The sequence below is a fragment of the Anastrepha ludens genome, chromosome 6 (assembly GCF_028408465.1).
Source record: "Anastrepha ludens isolate Willacy chromosome 6, idAnaLude1.1, whole genome shotgun sequence".
Lineage (NCBI taxonomy): Eukaryota > Metazoa > Arthropoda > Insecta > Diptera > Tephritidae > Anastrepha > Anastrepha ludens.
Window position 1 is genome coordinate 123,823,498 of NC_071502.1, and position 21,500 is coordinate 123,844,997.

Sequence of the window (21,500 nt, forward strand, 5' to 3'; positions counted from 1 at the left end):
ACGAGTTTGAGGAGATAGTAGGGAAACTCGCCATGGATGCAATGTTGAGACAGCGATATATTATTGCAGACGATTTCAATGCATGGTCTATGAAGTGGGGCTCACAGCGTACTAGACCAAAAGGCAGAACACTCCTTGAAGCATTTGCATGCCTGGATATTGTTTTACTGAACAGCGGCGGGGAACATACCTTCTTCAGAAATGGCTTTGGTTCAATAATAGACATCACGTTCGTCAGCGCTAACATCTGCAGAGGGTCTAAATGGAAACTTAGATTCTGGTTTATTTAAAGAGATGTTGCCAACAAGCGAATATACGGGATGCGCGAATGACATGGCAACCAAAATTATGGGTAATATTCGTAGAGCCTGCGATGCGTCAATGTCTCGCAAGACGACAGCAAATAAACACGTTCCTGTTTACTGGTGGAACGAGAGTATTTATTCTTTCAGGAAAGAATGCATTAACGCCAGACGAAGCTTCCAACGGGCAAGAGGTAGACCTAACTTCCTAGAAGCCAGAGAAACGTATAAAGCTGCGCGACGTCAACTCAGGACAGCAATAAAGGAAAGCAAGCGTAAAAGCTTCCTTGAGCTCTGTGATGATGCTGAAAACAATCCTTGGGGGGCACGGTACAAGACGGTGACGAAGAAGCTGAAGTCTGCTAAGGAATCCATACCAACATGCCCGATTTTCTTGAATGAAGTGGTAAACACACTTTTCCCCAAACAAAGGACGCTAGTTTCTTTAACCTCGAAGCCAATCGCACATCAGTTTCCAAGAATCTTAGCAGACGAGGTTCTTCAAGCAGTGAATAGAATCGAAAATAATAAGTCTCCTGGCCCAGACGGGGTGCCTAACCAAGTACTTGGCATTTACCTAGGCCACATCGAATATCGTACGCCTATTTAATACACGCCTCGCGGAGTGAACGTTCCCATCGATATGGAAGCGACAAAGGCCGGTTCTACTGGCCAAACCCGGCCAGCCTCCCATGCAACCATCTAGCTTAAGACCAATTTGCCTGCTCGACTCGGCAGGTAAAGAGAAAGCAGGTAAAGAGAATAATCTACAGCCGCCTCGAGAGCGAGATCGATTCCGTCAGGGGAATATCGGACAATCAGTTTGGTTTCAAAAAAGGAAGATCCACCGTTGACGCTGTGAATACCGCCAAAAAAATTGCACAACAGGCAATAAGTGGTACCCGATGGCTCGAAGGTGTCAAAGAGTACTGCTTAATAGTAACCTTGGATGTAAGAAATGCATTCAACACCGCACACTGGGCCAAAATACTGGACGCACTGGACGAGATCGGAGTATCCTCTTACCTGCGAGCAATGATAAGAAGCTACTTCGAAGACCGAGTACTGGATTACGACACAGCAGTAGGCAGAAAGAGCTATAAGGTTTCAGGCGGGCTCCCTCAAAGTTCAGTCCTTGGACCACTGCTCTGGAACATCATGTACGATGGTGGTTGGCGTCTCATTATACCCAATGGTGCCAACATTATCGGATTTGCGGACGATATCGCAGTAGTTATATGGCGAAGAGACTGAGCGACATCTGCGAAAAAGCAAATCGGACCATAGCGTCCGTTAACTCATGGCTGGTGCAAAACGGCCTTCAACTCGCCGAGCAAAAAACGGAGTCCGTTCTCATATCGAGCCGGAAAAAAGTAGAAGTGGCAACTATTCAAGTTCGCAATCCTAGCATCACGGCAGTACCAGAAGTTAAATATCTGGGAATAATGATAGACAGGAGGTTATCTTTTAAAACTCACCTGGAGTATGCGACCAACAAAGCATCAGTAACTGTAGCAGCGAATAATGCTAAACGCCCGCGGGCCAAAACAACGGCGACGCCAACTCCTAGCAGGCGTGGTGAAGAACCAAATACTATACGGTGCCCCTGTTTGGTACATGGCTACGCAACATCCTTCCTATTTACGCGGTATAAAGGCGGCGTATGGACACATCGCTGCATTCCAGACTTGCGAAGCTGGATTGAAAGAAAACACGGAGAAGTGGATTTCTATCTGACGCAACTTTTAACCGGGCATGGATGCTACAAAGCATACCTCCATCGGTTCAAACATGAATCGGATCCCACCTGCGATCACTGTGGCGTAAACGCGATAGAAGACGTTGACCACGTATTCTTCGAATGTAAAAGTTTTTATGGATCTAGATCGAAGCTTCGGCGAATATTTGAAGGAAACTGCGACCCAGATACATTCGTGTAATCCATGCTACAAAGCAGGGAAAAATAGACGGCAGCATGCGATTTCATAGCAGAGACTATGAAAAAACTAAGGACCCTCGAAAGAATACGACGAAGGACCGGCGACTAACTCGTCCTTCCCCCCCTACGATGTAATACCTGGCGGTTGTCCCGTGGGGTGCGGACTTTCGACGACACAACAGGCCCGTCCTGGTTTCAAAGGCCCACTTGAGGGTAGCGCGTTACCACAACGCCCATAAAAAACAAAAACAAGAATTTGAGGACATTATTTATCAGGTCATTTCTGATGAAATGTTGTCCAAAACTTAACCACTTTCGAAATATTCGATTTTAGAGGGTATTTCAAAATTATTATTATTTTTATATGCCCCCATGCTTTTAAATGTCAGTTCGAGACTCCGATTTTCTTCTCCATTTTTCGGTTTTTAGTTGGCGGATATGTATATTAATGAAAACCATCAATAAAATATGAACCAAGCTCGGACAGTTCAAAAATAGCTGCTTGATAACGCTTTGGAAATTCTATTTCTCACTAAGTGATTCCAAGGACACGTCACTAAAAGGCAAAAGTTTTTTTGTGAAAGCTATTCTCAAATTTTATTTTAAACCCTAATAAGTATTTAGCTTATCAAAATTTAAAATATTCTAAGAGTAATGAAACTGATTTGACTCAGCAGGTAGCCCACCTAGCATACCGAAACATGCTCTCCAAACACTACTATATACTTTAATATTAGGCATAATTGAAATAATCGAGAAAGGCGGGGTGAACATTTTTTGCGGTCGGGAGACCGTCTATGTATGCATGGTTCTCTGATTTAGTCTTCAAATCGCATAGTGCATCTAGGACGGTGAAAGTAAACCCTTATATACTACACTTAGTTACATATAAGTATGTATTTTATATTTAAAAAAAAAATCCAACTTAGTATTAAAAAAAATTCGTGTGCAATTATTATATTATTATATTTTTCTCATTTCACTTACAGTGCAATTGAAAATATTCTGTATGCTTACATATATGAAAAAATATGTTGCTTGCATTTCCAATTGACGAGAAAAGATAAACAGGAAACAAAATAACTGGAAATATATTACATAAAATTAATTACATGGGAATTTTCTAAAGCCACAATATGTACATTAGGGCGGGTCAATTTTTATAGAACGATTTTTCCCGACATCGTTCCTAACAGATTCTGATTCTAGCATAACTCTAAAGTCTGTTTTGAGAACCCTAATTTTACAAAGCGCTATCTTTAATTAGTTCGAAAAATGAGATCGAGTTATGGCAAGTAGGAAAATTACATCTCCTTCTGAAGATAAAAAGGATCTGAAAGCAAAATATTTAATAGGTTATTAAATGTTAAAAAGAAAAGGTTAGAAGAAAAATGGCGAAAAATATTTTTCTAAATATTGTAAATTTAATTGCTTTTCTACAAGTTTTAGCTCTATTTACTATTTACAAATTTAATAAAACAAAATTATATTAAAAAAAATTTAGTCCGAATTTACTACAATAGAAATGATATCGAAAAAATAGGCCCGCCCTAATGTACATTTACTTGCATTTATTAAAAGGTGTTCGCATAAATTTATTTATTTTTTGTTTTGTTTTGTGCAGAAATGACCTTTGACTAACTGCGGGCTTTTGCATTAATAAATTCAACTTAATTTATGCAAATAAAATTCATAATTTTGGGCAGAATAATAGGAAATACACGCATATATTTTATTGATGTACACTTCCAGCAGAAAATAATTGTAGAAAATAGATTTTATTAATTTTTGCGCATACTTACCAGCTTCACCTCACTTCATTAGCTCCGACGCAAGCAACAATAAAATTATATAAGTGAATGCACGAGGGACGTTTGAAAAGTCCGTGCAAAGTCAGAGACAAGGCACTACTGGAACGTATCGAGGTTATGTTTTGTTAGTACGAGTAGGTTCTCTTGGAAAACACACACCAAGTTTCAACCAGATCGGCATATTTCTTTGTGCTCGGCATTCGATTGAATCGAGGAAGTCGAGTGATTTTCAAAAAATTTATTTTCCATCACGACAACGCACCTGCTTACGCCTCATCAGTTGAGCGTTGTTGGGTTCCAACTCGTTTCACACCCCTCTTGTTATTCAGACTTGGTTTCCGTGGATCCCTTGGACTACTATTTGTTCAGAAGGGACCAACAAACTAGCCCACGTTAGACGAAGTGTATAAACCTAACTATGTCGAAAAATAAAAAAAAAGGTTACCCCAAACAATAAAGCAAATTGTTCTTATTTTTGCACGAGCTCGATTTCCACCTTATGATTGTTTCGACCACTCCGTGCCTCGTGATCACAGAATACATAAAGTCAAAGCTAGTGTTGTCAGAAGCCGCTTCAATATAAGCAAAGAATTCCACCGCCAAGCATCGATCTATGTCTCGAGGTCATGTAGGGTTGATTGGGATGGGCGTTCCAGACTCCTCAACATGATGGATATCAAGCTGATTGTTTCGGAGCTTTTTGCCAGGGCATAGTCCTAATTCCCGGGCTTATTTTTATAACTGCATTCATTAAACGCAATCTGTCTTAACTTTTTTAGTATTATTTATATTTATTGTTAAGGTTTAAGGCTGTGGGCATAAGAGGTCTCAGTGAAACTCGTTTACATATAATTCAGATTTAAAATCCTTGTGGTAAATCAGTGGTTCGGTGCTATTTATTAAATTAGTAGCAGTAGGATTTGTATGCATAGCAAGCGGGTTGTCTTATTTAGGACTAATTTCGATTGTTTCATCGAATGCAGTTGGTACTTTTAAAACTCGGTGCATTATTTCGTTGTAGACATGCAATGGTGCATTTGTGCATATGCGCAGTACTTCAGAGTGACACCATTGAAGGATTTCTACGTTTTATTTCGAGGCGGAGCTCCATACATGAACTCCAAGTCTGCGTATGGACTTAAGTATAGATTTGTTGATCAAAATTTTTTTCTCCAGTGATAATGCAGACTTTTGAAGTAGCCAGTAAAGTGAGCGAAGCTTTAAACCCAGTTACTTAAGATTCAGAAATATATGCGAAAGCGATATTAGTCCTCTATCGCGGTATATTGCCGGATCAGCTTGAGGTATTTGGCAGTGATGTAAGGCAGTTTCTGGAGGGCATGAGTCTTCGCAGAGTATGAAAATAATCTGTATTGATTTGGTTTGATTGGCTTTTATACGCCACTTGTTCAACCAGACACTAACTTTGTCGAGATTGTGCTGCAATAGAGATGAAGCAATGGTCATTACAAACTTTTCGCTCTCATATGTAGCTGTGTGCGTGCTTTTGGTCAAGGACCGGTTCCAGAACACTACCTTTCCCAGAACACTAAGGCTAGTAACTTCAGTGCTAGTTTTCACAAGAAAGGGTCTACTTTGTAGGTATGATTTGGGTACATTGTAAGTGAGGTCGATTAATTTTGAGCTTGTAAAACAGACCTGCATGACAGGTATTTTTGCTGTGTCTAAAGAGGCAGCATATTTTATTAAAGCCACGAAAAAAAAAATTAATTAAGGCAAGAGGATCAGATACTTAGTTGTAAAACCATGTAAACTCACTAAGGGTTTTGTATTTTTTTCTTTTTTCAATTGCCACGTATTTCTTGCTTCACATTGATTGTTCAAAAAATCGCCTACTTTTTTATTCCAAAATTAAAGTTGATAGCTGTTGTCAGACTGACAAGTATCACTCATAAAAGTGGGCATATACCAACCTACATACATATAATACACATATTTATATACGTATGTGTGTGTGTATACCTGTATTTATTTTTTAAAAGCACAGGAAAATGGACAAACAATAAATCATAAATTCAATATCGTTTAACCAAAGGCATTTAGACATGTAGTACATACGTATTTATGTACATATGTAGCGCCCATATGAGTATGTGCTGTGTTTCAAATGCACAGTGGAGGTCGAAGTAATAGCAGCGTGGCCAAGTTTTAAATTTTCTATTTAATTTTTTTACAAAAATATAAGTTAAAGTAGTTCGTTCTAAGTCCAATTTAAAATATTCAACAAATTTTCATCGGAGCTTTAATTTTTTGGGTAGAATTTATCCAAAAATTTTAAGCACGCAGTTTTTTAGTGCATTAAATTTTCGGTAATATTTGTGGTAATTTTTGTTTTTTTTTTCATTTGCTTATATAGGAAAAACTAAAAATTTTGTATGTGAAAGATCTAAAGACCTATCTCCTGAACCTAACGTGTTGCAAAACTGTCATTCGAACTAAAAAATTTTAAATTTCGATGAAAACTTTTTGACTTTTCTAAGTTTTGAACAAAGACTTTGCTACTGTAGTCCTCCGAACTGTATTTTTTTGTAAAAATTAAAAAAAATTGAATATGAAATAAAAAAAATAGTCAAGGTTTTGCACTGCTGATATTTGTATCACCACTGTATGTGTACTCAGTACTTTTGTATGCATATGTATGTGTGCGAATAAAGCACCTATTACCTGTGTGAAAATTTGAATTTAATTCGAAATGCGAAGCGAACGCGTGCAGACCAAAACTAAAAGCACACAAAGAAAAATATCGAAATGATGAAATCAATAATAAAAATTTAATTATTATGTCAATACGTTGACATATTGGAAATAGCAGCTGACAATGGACTCCTGGTGAAGTCAGTTTTTAGCAAGACAAAAACAAAAAAATGAATTGTATATATTTTTACAACTTTAAAGAATATTCTTTAGTAAATTCGACGTATTCTAAGTAATGAATATAAATACGTCTTTGTGTGTGTCTACAAGGAATTTTCGGTTCGTCTCTAGTTCAATATCTTTAAGTGATAAAAAAAGATTTTTGTTAAAGCGGCCTCCATAACTGCAAGTATACAGTATGCCTAATAAATGTTGCAACATTATAAAGTTATGTGGATTTAAGGCAGCAAGTTTTCTCTATGATTCTTCTAATATGATAAACAAATATTTTATTATAATTTTTCATTTTGTGAAATTTGCAATTAAATTTAGTATTTAATACAGCCATTGGTACTTGATTTCCTGTAACTTCCCGAAATAAAGTTCACTCGCTTTCTCTGGGCTTTGCTCACTTGATGAAAAACATGCGTGTGAAAGCAAAAACTACTGAAAGCAACAAAGCTACCGAGCAAGATTTGTCATAAAACTTATATAACTCACTATCTTCAATGCTGTAAACTCCATTTCAAGAGAGCTGCTTCAACATTGCGAATTATCTTTTGTCGTTGCCTGTCTTGCTATTGCTAGTTTTTGGCCTACAGTCAACAATAACATTGAGAAGAACGAGAACACAAACGCTATTGACAAAGCACAAGCATCACAAGTAACGAGTTGAAGCAACAAAAGTTGCCCTGTATGAACGCTGTCTTACTAATACTCATTAAGTGCTTCCCAGCAACCAATACGGGTTTATTAATACCAGTTGCTTCATTTATTCGCCACTTCCTAATGTTTGGCGAATCGAAGAAGCCTTTAATTAAATCCATAAATCCATCTATGAATTAAAAGAGAAAAATGGAATTGATAACTTAACCAGGAAAAAGTTATTACAGTTCGTCGGTAGTGCACTTATGCAGTCATCCTATATATATATATATATATATATATATATGGGGCATTCTTCGCCAACCGGATACCCCCATCTGCCCAGAACAGTTTTTATAAAAAAAATTTTTCCCTATGCCGAAATAAAAGCTTATGTCATGTACTTTAATTTGTCATGTGGCACTTTTTAAATATTCAAGATGGACGACGAATATTGGCATGATGCTCGGGGGTTTCTGGGTTCGCTGCTGAATATAAATATTGAAGGAAATTGCTGAAATTGGAATTTTTTTTCATAATACAGGATTTTTTTCACAGTAAAACTTTTTTTTCTTCTGGAGAATTGGAAAATCTTTTAATAATCACTTCCTTTTTGTTTGAGATTTGGAAGGAATGGCTTTTTAGTATTTCTGGTACTGGTGCTGCAGACTCGAATCTTTTGTTAAGCTTCCAACATATTTGTCAATATTCGTCGTCCATCTTGAATATTTAAAAAGTGCCACATGACAAATTAAAGTACATGACATAAGGAGGATGGTTCCATGTGTAGAAGTCCACGCAAGTGGGGAAGTTACTGATCGCCATTCACTTGGGAGTGGCCAGGACGATTCTTCTACATATGGTTCAAGCAGCTCACAACGTCCGGGATTAGCCCACGTATCCTCTGGTTAGCTTCCGAACACCCGTTCGGGAGTGAGCTAACGTGAGAAGGCGAAGCATTCCAGGATAGCTGGTTGTGCGCTGGGTTTGGGACCCGCCACTTAAAAATCCTCCCCAATGAAAAGAAGTACAAAGCCTCGGATGAGAACTGCCTTTACTGATGACGACCCCTGCAAACGAAATAAGGAATATGATTTGAGGGCATGCACCTGGAATGTCCGGTCCCTTAATGGGGAAGGTGCCTCTGCCCGGCTGGTTGATGTCCTCGTGAGAGTAAAGGCTGACATCACTGCCATCCAAGAGATGCGATGGACGGGGCAAGGTAAGAAAAACATAGGACCTTGCGACGTCTACTACAGCTGCCATGTAAAGGAGCGCAAATTCGGTGTCGGATTTGTTGTGGGAGAGAGACTTCGTCGCCAAGTACTGTCGTTCACTCCGGTGGACGAGCGTCTCGCAATAATCCGCATCAAAGCGCGATTTTTTAACATCTCGCTAATTTGCGCCCACGCCCCGACGGAAGAGAAGGACGATACGACCAAAGATTCCTTCTATGAGCGCTTGGAACGTTCCTATGAGCGCTGCCCCCGCCACAACATAAAAATCGTGCTTGGCGACTTCAACGCCAGGGTGGGCAAGGAGGGAATTTTTGGTCCCACAGTCGGAAAATTCAGCCTGCACAACGAAACATCCGGTAACGGACAGAGGCTGATCGACTTCGCCGGGGCCCGAAACATGGTTGTCTGCAGCACCAGATTCCAGCATAAGAAGATACACCAAGCTACCTGGCTGTCTCCTGATCGAAAAACGCGAAACCAGATCGATCATGTTGTGATAGATGGAAGACACGCTTCTAGTGTATTAGATGTACGTACGATCCGAGGAGCCAACATCGACTCGGATCATTACCTTGTTGCAGCCAAACTGCGCACCCGCCTCTGTGCAGCGAAAAACGTACATCTACCTACGCAAAGAATGTTCGACATCGAAAAGCTGCAATCACAACAGACAGCCAGAAGATTCGCCACTCGACTCTCACTCCTGCTCTCCGAAAGCCCTGCCCAACAAACCGGCATGCGCGAGCAATGGAGCAACATTTCTCGTTCCCTACGTACCGCCGCCGAAGAAGAAATCGGATTCCGGCGAGCCCGAAAAAACAATTGGTACGACGAGGAATGTCATGCTGCCGCAGAAAGAAAAGATGCCGCCTATAGAGCCACGCTGCGATCGGGCGCAACGCGAGCCATGTGGGATCGCTACAGAGAGCTGAAAAAGGAAGAGAGAGGTATTATCCGACAGAAGAAACGAGAGGCCGAAATACGTGAGTGCGAGGAGCTTGAGATGGCCAATAGGAACAACGCCCGAAAATTCTACCAGAAAGTTCGGCGGCTTACAGAAGGTTTTAAGACCGGGGCGTTTTCCTGTAAGAACAAAGACGGCGATCTGGTGACTGACGTACAGAGCAATCTTAAATTATGGAGGGAACACTTCTCGAACCTGTTAAACAATGACAGCTGCGCATGTCATAGAGAATGTGAAGATCCCGATACCCCAATCGATGACGACGGAATTATCGTTCCGTTACCCGACCATGACGAGGTGAGAATAGCAATATCACGGCTAAAGAACAACAAAGCCGCGGGCGCCGACGGACTGCCGGCTGAGCTATTCAAACATGGCGGCGAGGAGCTGGTAAGGTGCATGCATCAGCTCCTATGCAAAATATGGTCGGATGAAAGCATGCCTGCCGATTGGAATTTAAGTGTGCTCTGCCCAATCCATAAGAAGGGCGATCCTGCAATTTGTGCCAATTACCGCGGGATTAGTCTTCTAAATATCGCCTATAAGGTTCTAGCGAGCGTATTGTGTGAAAGGCTGAAGCCCACCGTAAACCAACTGATTGGACCTTATCAGTGTGGCTTCAGACCTGGAAAGTCCACCATCGACCAAATATTCTCAATACGCCAAATCTTGGAAAAGACCCATGAAAGGAGAATCGACACACACCATCTTTTCGTCGACTTCAAAGCTGCATTCGACAGTACGGAAAGGAGTTACCTGTATGCCGCGATGTCTAAATTTGGTATCCCCGCAAAACTAATACGGCTATGTAAGATGACGTTGCTCAACACCAGCAGCGCCGTCAGAATTGGGAAGGACCTCTCCGAGCCGTTTGATACCAAACGAGGTTTCAGACAGGGTGACTCGCTGTCGTGTGACTTCTTTAACCTGATGTTGGAGAGCATCGTACGAGCCGCAGAACTTAATCGCTCAGGCACAATATTTTATAAGAGCGTACAATTGTTGGCGTATGCCGATGATATTGACATCATCGGCCTTAACAACCGCGCTGTTAGTTCTGCCTTCTCCAAACTGGATAAAGAGGCAAAGCGAATGGGTCTGGTGGTGAACGAGGACAAAACGAAGTACCTCCTGTCTTCAAACAAACAGTCGGCGCACTCGCGTATCGGCACCCACGTCACTGTAGACAGTTATAATTTTGAGGTTGTAAAAGACTTCGTCTATTTAGGAACCAGCATTAACACCGATAACAATGTCAGCCTTGAAATCCAACGTAGAATCTCTCTTGCCAACAAGTGCTATTTTGGACTAAGTAGGCAACTGAGTAGTAAAGTCCTCTCTCGACGAACAAAACTAACACTCTACAAGACTCTCATCATGCCCGTCCTAACGTATGGCGCAGAAGCTTGGACGATGACAACATCCGATGAAGCGACGCTTGGAGTGTTCGAGAGAAAGATTCTGCGTAAGATTTATGGACCTTTGCACGTTGGCAACGTGTCGCAAATATCGCAGACGATGGAACGATGAGCTGTATGAGCTTTTCGACGACATAGACATAGCGCAGCGAATAAAGATCCAGCGGCTTCGTTGGCTGGGTCATGTCGTCCGAATGGATACAAACGCTCCGGCTTTGAAAGTATTCGATGCGGTACCAGCTGGTGGTAGCAGAGGAAGAGGAAGGCCTCCTCTGCGTTGGAAAGATCAGGTGGAGAAAGACTTGGCTTCACTTGGTGTGTTCAATTGGCGCCGGTTAGCACAAGAAAGAAACGACTGGCGCGCTTTGTTAAACACGGCCAAAATCGCGTAAGCGGTTATCGCGCCAATTAAGAAGAAGAAGACATAAGCTTTTATTTCGGCATAGGGAAAAATTTTTTTTATAAAAACTGTTCTGGGCAGATGGGGGTGTCCGGTTGGCGAAGAATGCCCCATATATATACAATATATATATATATAATTGGCGCGTACACCCTTTTTGGGTGTTTGGCCGAGCTCCTCCTCCTATTTGTGGTGTGCGTCTTTGATGTTGTTCCACAAATGAAGGGGCCAACAGTTTCAAGACTCCGAACGGCAGATATTTTTATGAGGAGCTTTTTCATGGCAGAAATACACTCGGAGGTTTGCCATTGCCTACCGAGGGGCGACCGCTATTAGAAAAATGTTTTTATTAATTTTGGTTTCACCGAGATTCGAACCAACGTTCTCTCTGTGAATTCCGAATGGTAATCACGCACCAACCCATTCGGCTACGGCGACCACCTATATGTGTCATAAATATTAGTTGGATTTCCGGAGGTGCCCTACACTCTGTAGATTCCTCTTTTTATACAAGTTTTTATGTATGTAGTATTATAAACCTGGAGTTTTTCAGAAACTTTTCACAAGTCTATATTTCTTGTAAAAAAAATGTTTTCTTTAGGTGGTTAAAACCAAAAATTAAAATGTATTATAAAACCCTGTAAAATATGATTTAGCCACTCTCGCTCTCTCCAACATAATAAAATGTCTTTATACCGGTTTTCTGTTTATTTTTTCGTATTTTCTTTTCAGCTCTATATAATACTCATACGACCCGAACGCAACGTGCGACAGAGCATGATGCCGCCGCGCTATGGCAACATGCATCGCACGGCTGGCACGGGCCCGTCTTCCATGATGGCTGCAGCTGTGGTGACAGCTGCCACCTGTGCGCAAGAAGAGAAGATACAAAAGCATATCACACCAACGAATACAGGTGAAGTCAGTTTAAGTTATATATTGCGTTAAATAACTACAGCACAGAGAATTATTGACAAGTTTTGATAATTCATTTGTTTCTTAGTTAATAATTATTTCATAAACTACAGTAAATTCTCTTACAAAAACCGAGGTTTCAAGCCGAAGTGCAAATTTAAACAAAATTCAACAATTGTTTTTTGTGTAGATTTACACTATTCGAGCTTTTAAAAACATGTCGATTATAAAATTTGCATTTAGGTGGCCTTAAGTTGCCTTAAGCCGAAAAAGTAATTAACACTCCCAAACGCACACTTTTCTCTCTTCTTCCTTTTTCACTCTACACACACGCACACACATACAGAGCATAGCACTAAATCGAAACAACTCTGCGAGATGGCAACGCAGACCATCACAATAACGAACATATTCGCTAATTTAGATAGCATCGCTTACAGTCAGATCCCTTTTGCGGATCAGTGTGTGCCAAATAGCAATAATCATCCACAACAGCAACAACAGTCTATTCCCCATCCGCTAGCCAGCGCAAGCGAAGCTGAGGTGGTGGCTAACAACAACAAAATTAATCAGCAGCAACATGGCAACCCTTGTACGCTGCATGGGACTTATGTGACTGCAGTAGCTGATACAGCAACAATACCTGTGACAACGACGACCACAAAAACATCACCACCGCCATTGCATGTGCTCAGCAACCATGTAATGCTGCAGCAACATGTTGCGCAACACAATTGCTGTGGCGACGAAAGCACCACTGACAGCAGCCATATGCTGTCAGACAGCGAGCACGGCAAACCACAGCCAGCCACCACAAATGTATAGCTAAGCGAGCAACAAATCAAGGTTATTACCGCCGCCGCTCCAGAAGCAACATTGCAAGCACAAATAGGCTATGAGGAACAAAAGTCAGTCGGCTGTTATAGTTGCGGTGATGGCGCACTAACCAAATGCGGTGAAAGTAAAAAGCACAACAACAACAACGATAGCAATAATGCTGCCAGCCAACAACACGTGGTTACCAACAACAGCAGTGGTAAAAATTGTACAGCAGAGTCAACGGTCAACACCGCAACCACCAGCACTACCAACAATTGCAGCAGCAACAGCAATGGCCATACAAACGGCGGTGACAGCAGCAGTGCGAATAATAGTAAAAAGCGCTGTGCAATACCAGTATGAGAGTGAGAGCATATGCCCAAGTCGTGCAGAGGTAAGAGCACAATAAGTGGCTGAGATTTTGATAAAAGTGCTGCTACAGAATTTTCATGAATATTGAAGGGTGTTTCGATTTTTTGTTTTTTTTGTATGCATAAAAAGAATAAATTAAGTACCTAAGACTTGTTTTGAATGAATTGACAACTGACTGCTTAATTTTTAAGTTTAAAGTATAGTTAGCGGCGTTCAGCCACATATAGGCGTAGGTAAGGGGCGCTAAGGGTAATTAAAACAAAAAAAAAACTGAAAACAAATGTTAGCTAACAAATTTGCAAAAAAAAAATATTTTTAGCAGTTTCAATGAAATTAAAATGAATTTAGTTAGTTAAGTAAAACCATCAAGAAACTCAACTTAGGAAAACAATTAAATTGATAGGATAAATTAGTATACCAACTTACATTTAACAATACATACGGAACTATAAGTTATGGAATATGGATATGTCTTTATACGTAAAGATTCGGATACTGGCATGAATTTCTAATGAAAATGGGCAGGCGGGTTAATGAAAAACTGATTTCCTGTAGTACGAAATAAGTTATTTGTGTTTTACCTATTAAAAGCTCCTGACATTGTATTAGCTGATCTCTGCTCCGTACCTTCGTGTACATAATTACTCACTGCAGGCATTAGCCAAGAATGATTTGTTCACATCGAGGGCGGGTTTCTCAGAGAATCTAATAAAAATCCTTTTTTCAATTTCAAAATAATCTTTATCCGAATCAATTTCAAATAAAATTTGAAAAATGTCCATACTTTCAAAAGAATCTGCTAGTTCTCACCGGGGCAGCACATTGCCGTCTAGCGACTCCTTCCATCTCATTACAAGAGATTATGACCTTAAAGCAACTACTTCCCATATACAGAAGTACTTACATACATGCACATATATTTTTCTCACTATAAATGCCATCTATGGCGGGTGCCATAAACTCACAAATTTCTTTACCATCAAACAAGACCTTTATTAATAAGTTGTTAGTTAATATTGCGCTAAAAATGTGATATTATTTAGACAAAAATTAATAAAAAAATCGTAAGTATTGAATTAAATGTGTATAAAAAAAAATATTCACACGTAAGTTTAAGTGTTTGCATACTTTTGTAGGTCTGTTGCAAGCAAAAATTAAACGAGGTTTGTATGAAAATTAAGGCGCTTTAGTATTAAGATGATAGTCAACGATTTTGTTACAAAAGGGATAGCAATTAGCATAAGTAGTAAGTAGATTTTATAAGCAGTTCGAAAGGCATGTACAATAAGGAAAACTAAAAGGCAAAAAAAGCTCGAAAAACTGGAAAAAAATTATCCCTTCTGCAACCTAATCAAACACTCCATTGCAAAGAAAAGAGAATATACAAATGTATACAGTTATAAAGAAATATTTCTCGTATACGCATTTATGTATGTGCGTATACTTGTACAATGGTGAGCAACTAAATTTATTATGTTGTTTGAGCCCAACGACGTAATGAATTTAATTGCAATTTTTTTTTTTTATTTTAAAATGCCAGCAGCTGTCGCAAGTTGCTAAAGCAGCTTCATGAGTGCTGAATGAGCTTTCACGTGTGAAAGTTCGCTGGAGCGAGTCGGTAGCTTCAAAGATTTACTTGAAAGCTTTTCATTTTTTTCTAACGCAGACTTAACTAAATTTTCTTTTCAAGCTACTTACTTCAATTTATATAAAGAAAGAAATAAACTAAAAAACATTTAAAAATAATTTAAATATAGTAAAATAAAAACTAGTAAATAAACAAATTTAGCGCATTCGCTAATAAATACTATTCAAATAAAAGTGAGCCGCTTGCGAATGTGGTTTTATGGAAGGTTGCTTATTTGTTAGGTATTACAGTTAAATTAATTACAAGTACTTAAAAATGTTAAATACAGCAAAAAATAAATTGTAAATTATTGCGTATGTAAAACTGTATCAACAAATTTTGTAAAAAAGTTTTTAAAGTTTAAGGCAGTAATTCAAAAATGAAATTAATCAAATAAGTAATTTAGTTATGGCCAATTAAATGTTGATAGACCTAATAACTTGAAACTTAAAACTTAAAAAATCATTAGACACAGTTGAATGTTTCTTTGTAAATATGTTTAGATGTATGTATGTAAATAAATAATACATTTAAAACATGATTTATAGGAAATACATAAATATGTAAGAAAATAAGTACCTAAAGTTTATGCATAAAAACTATATATATTTGTATGCATAAATTATCCGTGCGTGACTATCATTCGTTTTGTGCTGGGTTTTACGCCCGCTGTGTGCATACCCATCAAATGATAGAAAATCTATTTACTACTAGCGACCACCACTCGGCAGTCAATGGTAAGCCTCTGAGTGCGCTTCTCCCATTAAAAAGCTGCTCATGAAAAACGAGCTGCCCTTCGGCGGCGGCATCAGCGTACGTCCTTGCTTTTCATGGACTGCATCGAGACGCGCACAGACACTCTGGCGAAGCAACACGGCCAAACGGAATGTATGCACCAAGTATATATATTGGGAGGTTAGATTAGTTTTAAAGGTGACACACAGATGGCGCTATTTATCACTTTATCGCGTTGGCAATACTGAATATATATTCATGACAAAGCCTCATCCCTAGGCGGAATTGGGGGAATTGGTAAACGAGGACTCGTGCCAAACCCAAGAAGAGCTTGCTGAATCATTGGGCGTTGATAAATCAACCGTTTGCAAGCGTCTAAAAGCGATGGGAATGATCCAAAAGCAAGGACATTGGGTCCCGTACGAGTTGAAGCTGCGCGACGTCGAACGGCGACTTTTTACGTGCGAATTACTGATCGAGCGACAAAATCGGAAGGGTTTTTTGCATCGGGTGGTGACTGGCGACGAAAAATGGATCCACTACGATAACCCAAAACGCAAAAAATCATGGGGTTTGCCCGGCCACGCATCAACGTCGACGGCCAAGCAGAATATTCACGGCAAGAAAATCATGCTCTGCATTTGGTGGGATCAGGTCGGCGTCGTATATTTTGAGCTGCTCAAACCGGGCGAAACAATCGCGGGGGATCGTGACCGACTGCAATTGATGCGTTTAAGCCGGGCATTGAAAGAAAAACGGCCGGAAACGGTAAAAAGGCACGACAAGGTTATTTTGCAACATGACAACGCTCGGCCACATGTTGCTCAACCTGTCAAAAAATACCTTGGAACGCTTGGCTGGGAAGTGTTACCCCACCCGCCGTATAGTCCAGACATAGCTCCCTCCGATTATCATTTGTTCCGGCATATGAGTCTCGATTTGGCGGACCAGCGGTTCTCCTCGTACGAGGCTACCAAAATATGGGTTGAGTCATGGATAGCCAAGCAGCGGCCAGAATTTTGGAGAAACGGCATCCGGAAATTGCCCGAAAGATGGGCGAAAGTTGTAGCTAGCGATGGCCAATACTTCGAATAAAATATTTTGTACCGTTTTTTCACAATAAAGCCCCAAATCTTCGAAAAAAACCTTTAAAACTAATTCAACTAATTCAACCTGTGTGAACATGTATGTATATGTAAATTGCTTAAAGTTATTCAGTTAAGAAAATATTAGTTAATGAATACAAATAAATTTGTCTACATAAAATAAGTAAGCATGAAATGATTAGTACATGGCATATGGCGGAAGAAAAAATTGAGTTAATATTCTGAATAAATAATTAAAAAAAAGTTAATATTTTTTCCATATTATTTTTTGAACATACGAGTGCAACAAAACAGAAGAGTTGGGCTTAGTTTCCGATTTATATATAACATATATTTCTGACTGTTTTTAATAGAACTTTAATATTATCAAAGCAACGAAGGCATAGTTTTTATTTTTAAAATCGGTAGGGGTCATAAAATTCGAAAATGTTAGCTTCACTTGGGGCGTCCTCTCAAGACCACCGCCTCACCAACTGCCAGCGATAAGGTTTTCACATTGATATCAGCGCTAAAAGTAGTAATCAAAAATCATGAGATTTAATCTCAAATGCAAGAAAACTATCTCAGTAAGAAATCGCCGCCCCAAACCCATACGCACCCGATAGCCTTTATCGAATCCAAGCTGCGTATCTTCAAGGTCATTGTGCTGGGTAGAAACGCATCGAAATCGTTTTGCACATCAACTGTTTTAGCCTCGTTGCCGAAATTAGCAATATACACAATCGTCTCCTCACCTTTTAGGGAGCTAAGAAAGAGAAAAATTGCAACAATACACAAAAAGAATGTTATAAATTTCAAGTCGCCCTATACCGTTCTAAGACAAAAATATCGTCATTGATCGCCTTGTATTTGTGCACGCCATTTTGCAGCGTTTTCGACGTTTTGCGCAATTCCACCAAGGATTTGTAGATCGCCAAATGCGAGTTGGTATTGGCATTTTCCACCTCAACATTGAGCGTTTGATAGTCTGGTGCAAGGGGAAGCCATGTTTTCGCCGCATCAGAGAAGCCTTGTAAAGAAGCAGAAGACAAATTAACATAATTTAGGTACACGTAAGCGCTTGGCGGGATATGCTTCCACGACCCTCACCTGCGTTAGTGCCTGCACTCCACTGGAATGGCGTACGTGATGGATCACGCGTGAATTTCTCATAAATATCAGCATTTGAGTTGCACGCCGCGGGATCGACAGTATCCTCCCATGAGATCACACCGTCAATCATGCCCAATTCTTCACCCTAAGATGGATTATTATTGTAAATTAACTTAGCAAGACAACCACTTATATAACACACTCACCTGATATGTCACACTCGCACCGGGCAGTGTCATAACCAGCATATTCATAGCGTCTGTGCGTTGAGTGCCATAGCGACTGGCCGCACGGCGTTGGTCGTGATTGCCGATCTGTAAACAATGAGTAGACAAACAAGCACAAACTCTCTACCTCTGCCGTACTTACCACCCAATTGGCTGTTCGTCCCGCCGGCATATTCTTCAGCCACAAATCGATCGTCTGTTCAACCAGCGGCGCTGATATATTTGATTTCAATCCAGTAATCAAATTGAAGTTGAATGGCAAATGTGCACCATCTACAGATTTATTGCCATACATTTGCATCGTGTAGGCAGGCGGTGCGTAAGTCTCGATTAGTAGCACACGCGTTTCACCACCATGAATACGCTGATAGTCATCCATCACTTGTCGCCACTGGTACACCATATCGATTGTCTCTGGTCGATTTTCGACGAGATCCATCTTGAGATAGGCGCGATCGTCTTTGTCGTCAGTTAAGCCGCTTACCTCTTCGTCGGGATATTGCCCATTCTCGTCAGGTTCAACTTCGAAGAGCACAGGTACTGCATCGCAACGAAAGCCTGCAACTCCCTGATCAAGCCAAAAGCGTAGAATACGTTTCATTTGCTCCACTACAGTCGGATTGCGATAATTTAGATCTGCTTGTTGTACGGCGAATTGATGCAGGTAATATTGTTGGCGTTCCTCACGCCATTCCCATGCAGAGCCGCGGAAGCCTTGAAGCTGCAGATGAATACAAGATGAGAATTAGTTGCAAAGATCATAAAAGTCGTTTATGGAAATATCCCAGTTAAAAAACTCGATATTCCTTAATTTATCGCTACCTTTTCGTAGCTTTATTTGCACACTCACCCAATTACTTGGCGGTATACGCTTTCCCTCCGCATCCAACTTGCCATCGGACCAAACATAATAATCCTCATAGCCGCGTTCACGTTTCACCGATTTCTTGAACCACTCACTCTCATTACTCGAGTGATTGGGTACAAAATCCAAGATGATCTTAAGTCCCAATAAATTCGCCTTTGCAATTAATGCGCGGAAATCCTCCATCGTACCATATTCCTCTTGTATTTCATAGAAATCCGAAATATCATAGCCAAAGTCTACCATCGGCGACTTGAATATTGGTGACAACCAAGCAGCAGTCACGCCAATGTCCTTCAAGTACTCCAAACGTGAGGTGATACCGTTTAAATCACCAATACCATCGCCATCTGAATCCATAAACGAACGTGGATAGATCTGGTAGAATTGCGCTGTCTGCCACCAATCTTTCCGTTGCTCCACTTCGGTCTGCTGTTGGCAGGCCAAGCAAAAGCGTTGACCGCAGAGGATCAAAAGCGCCACAGGGGCCACGAAGAACTGTAGGAACCCCATTGTTTTCATTGTTAGTGTAATACTGCGGCAAATGGCAGCAACGGGGGACTTTTATAGCATTTCGGCGGCTGATTTTCGTGAATTTGTCAGGTAAGTATATAAGTATGTAAATGTCTTTGAATTGCCATAGCGCACAACTATAAAATATCAGCATATCAGATAACATGCATTTGCTCGGAAGTGTTATTTTCGATAACAATCAATTGTTTATTAAATGCTATTCAAACACAATGGGAAATACTCTGGCGCTTAAGTGCTGCGAACTGTTGAGCAGCACTCGAGTTGAGGTTGTAATATAAGTAATTCTATTTACTAAAATAGGCAATATGTAGTTCGATGTATCAGGGCTGGAAAAAAGTCAAGGAAGCGCACAAATAAAGGTTAGTATTATCTAAAAAAAAATGCAAATAACCGGAAAAATTTTTGTAAGAACCTCCTCTGATTATTTTTTTGGCTTTAAAAACTAGAACAAAAAAATACCTGTTTAAGCGATATAAGAATGTGAGCTCAACAATTTTTTCTACATATCTTGCTGAAAAATTAGATCAATATTGTTTCAAAAATTATAGCAGTACCACTTCATTTCCCATTGCACGCAGAGATCAAAAATTTGTTTCCGCCAATTAACTTTTTTTAATATGAGTGTATGTATTATGTGACTCTGATTAAAAATGCCACTTCTCAATAAAAGTAAAAACTCAAATGGACCCCCAACCGCCAAAGCATCGTAAGCGATAAAAAAGTAAATATAATACTTCAGTAGACGGGGTTTGTTTGTTATCAATTTATGGATATTTTATCGAGTTGTATTAAAAACTGAAAATCAAATATTGTGTCGCTTACGCCTCTTTAGCGGTTAAACATTCATATGAAGCCAGTAGTCTGATATAAAATTTTATGAATTTGCGCTGAACTCAGGACAGCTAGAAAATTCGAAGAAATAGCGACAAGGGAGTGTCTTCTTGCTCTCTCGAAAGCAAACCACTGACGGAGATAGAGCTTCGCGCTTTTCTTTCTTCATAAACAGCTGCGGTTGTTTGTTGGCAAACTCATTGTACTGGCATGCGGCACATTGAGTATTTGGCAGTATCTGCCGAACGAGAGTGTTAGAATCCTGCCCTACAAGTGGCTGCCGCGGACCATCTTTTCTGCATCCGCTCGAGAGAATTAACTGTTCGCTTCTTGCAAGAAGTTAGCGGTACGCCTGAGTTAGGAGAGATATCAACATCAAGGCACTCGTGAAGTTACTATTCTCGCCAATTCATTCCTTAATCAGCATGTCTCAATGGTCATACTACGTGATGTCTGCACTGGATGGCTGTACTCGCTGAGTGCTTCAACGGCCCCGTTACCATCGGAGTAGAAGCATTTATATGTAAAAATGGCGCTAATTGTGGCATGCGGCTTTTTTTCCACAATTGCAGAAACCTACAGTTTTACGCAGTTCCGAATCACTGAATTGACTGCGGAGGAACAACTTCTAATAAAAAAACACTTTTTCTATCATTTGAAAATTCTACTTTTTTTTGGAAATTCAATTTACTTTCTAACCACTAAGCGCAAAGCCTTTGTTGGGAGAAAACTGGAAAGTGGAAGTTGAATTTTAACGCAAATGACAATAATGGCATAAATAATTAA

At 40.0% G+C, this 21,500-nt stretch overlaps 2 protein-coding genes across 2 annotated transcripts in view; one reads left to right on the top strand and one right to left on the bottom strand.

The window, feature by feature from the left end:
- LOC128867287 (metabotropic glutamate receptor 2) overlaps positions 1-13,347 on the top strand; it is a 70,142-nt gene extending 56,795 nt beyond the window's left edge. The window contains exons 17-18 of the mRNA XM_054108396.1: positions 12,324-12,507; positions 12,853-13,347. Coding sequence (XP_053964371.1) covers positions 12,324-12,507; positions 12,853-13,331 — 663 coding nt within the window. The 3' untranslated portion in view covers positions 13,332-13,347. The remainder of the gene's footprint in view (positions 1-12,323; positions 12,508-12,852) is intronic.
- Positions 13,348-17,470: 4,123 nt separating this feature from the next.
- On the bottom strand, positions 17,471-19,900 carry LOC128866411 (maltase A1-like). Its single transcript, XM_054107119.1, has 7 exons — positions 19,335-19,900; positions 18,627-19,205; positions 18,464-18,571; positions 18,255-18,402; positions 17,976-18,174; positions 17,764-17,910; positions 17,471-17,673 (listed from the first exon to the last, which is right to left on the bottom strand). The coding sequence occupies exons 1-7, from the start codon at positions 19,869-19,871 to the stop codon at positions 17,601-17,603; spliced, it is 1,791 nt and encodes a 596-aa protein (XP_053963094.1). The 5' UTR covers positions 19,872-19,900; the 3' UTR covers positions 17,471-17,600.
- Between the last annotated feature and the right edge of the window lie 1,600 nt (positions 19,901-21,500).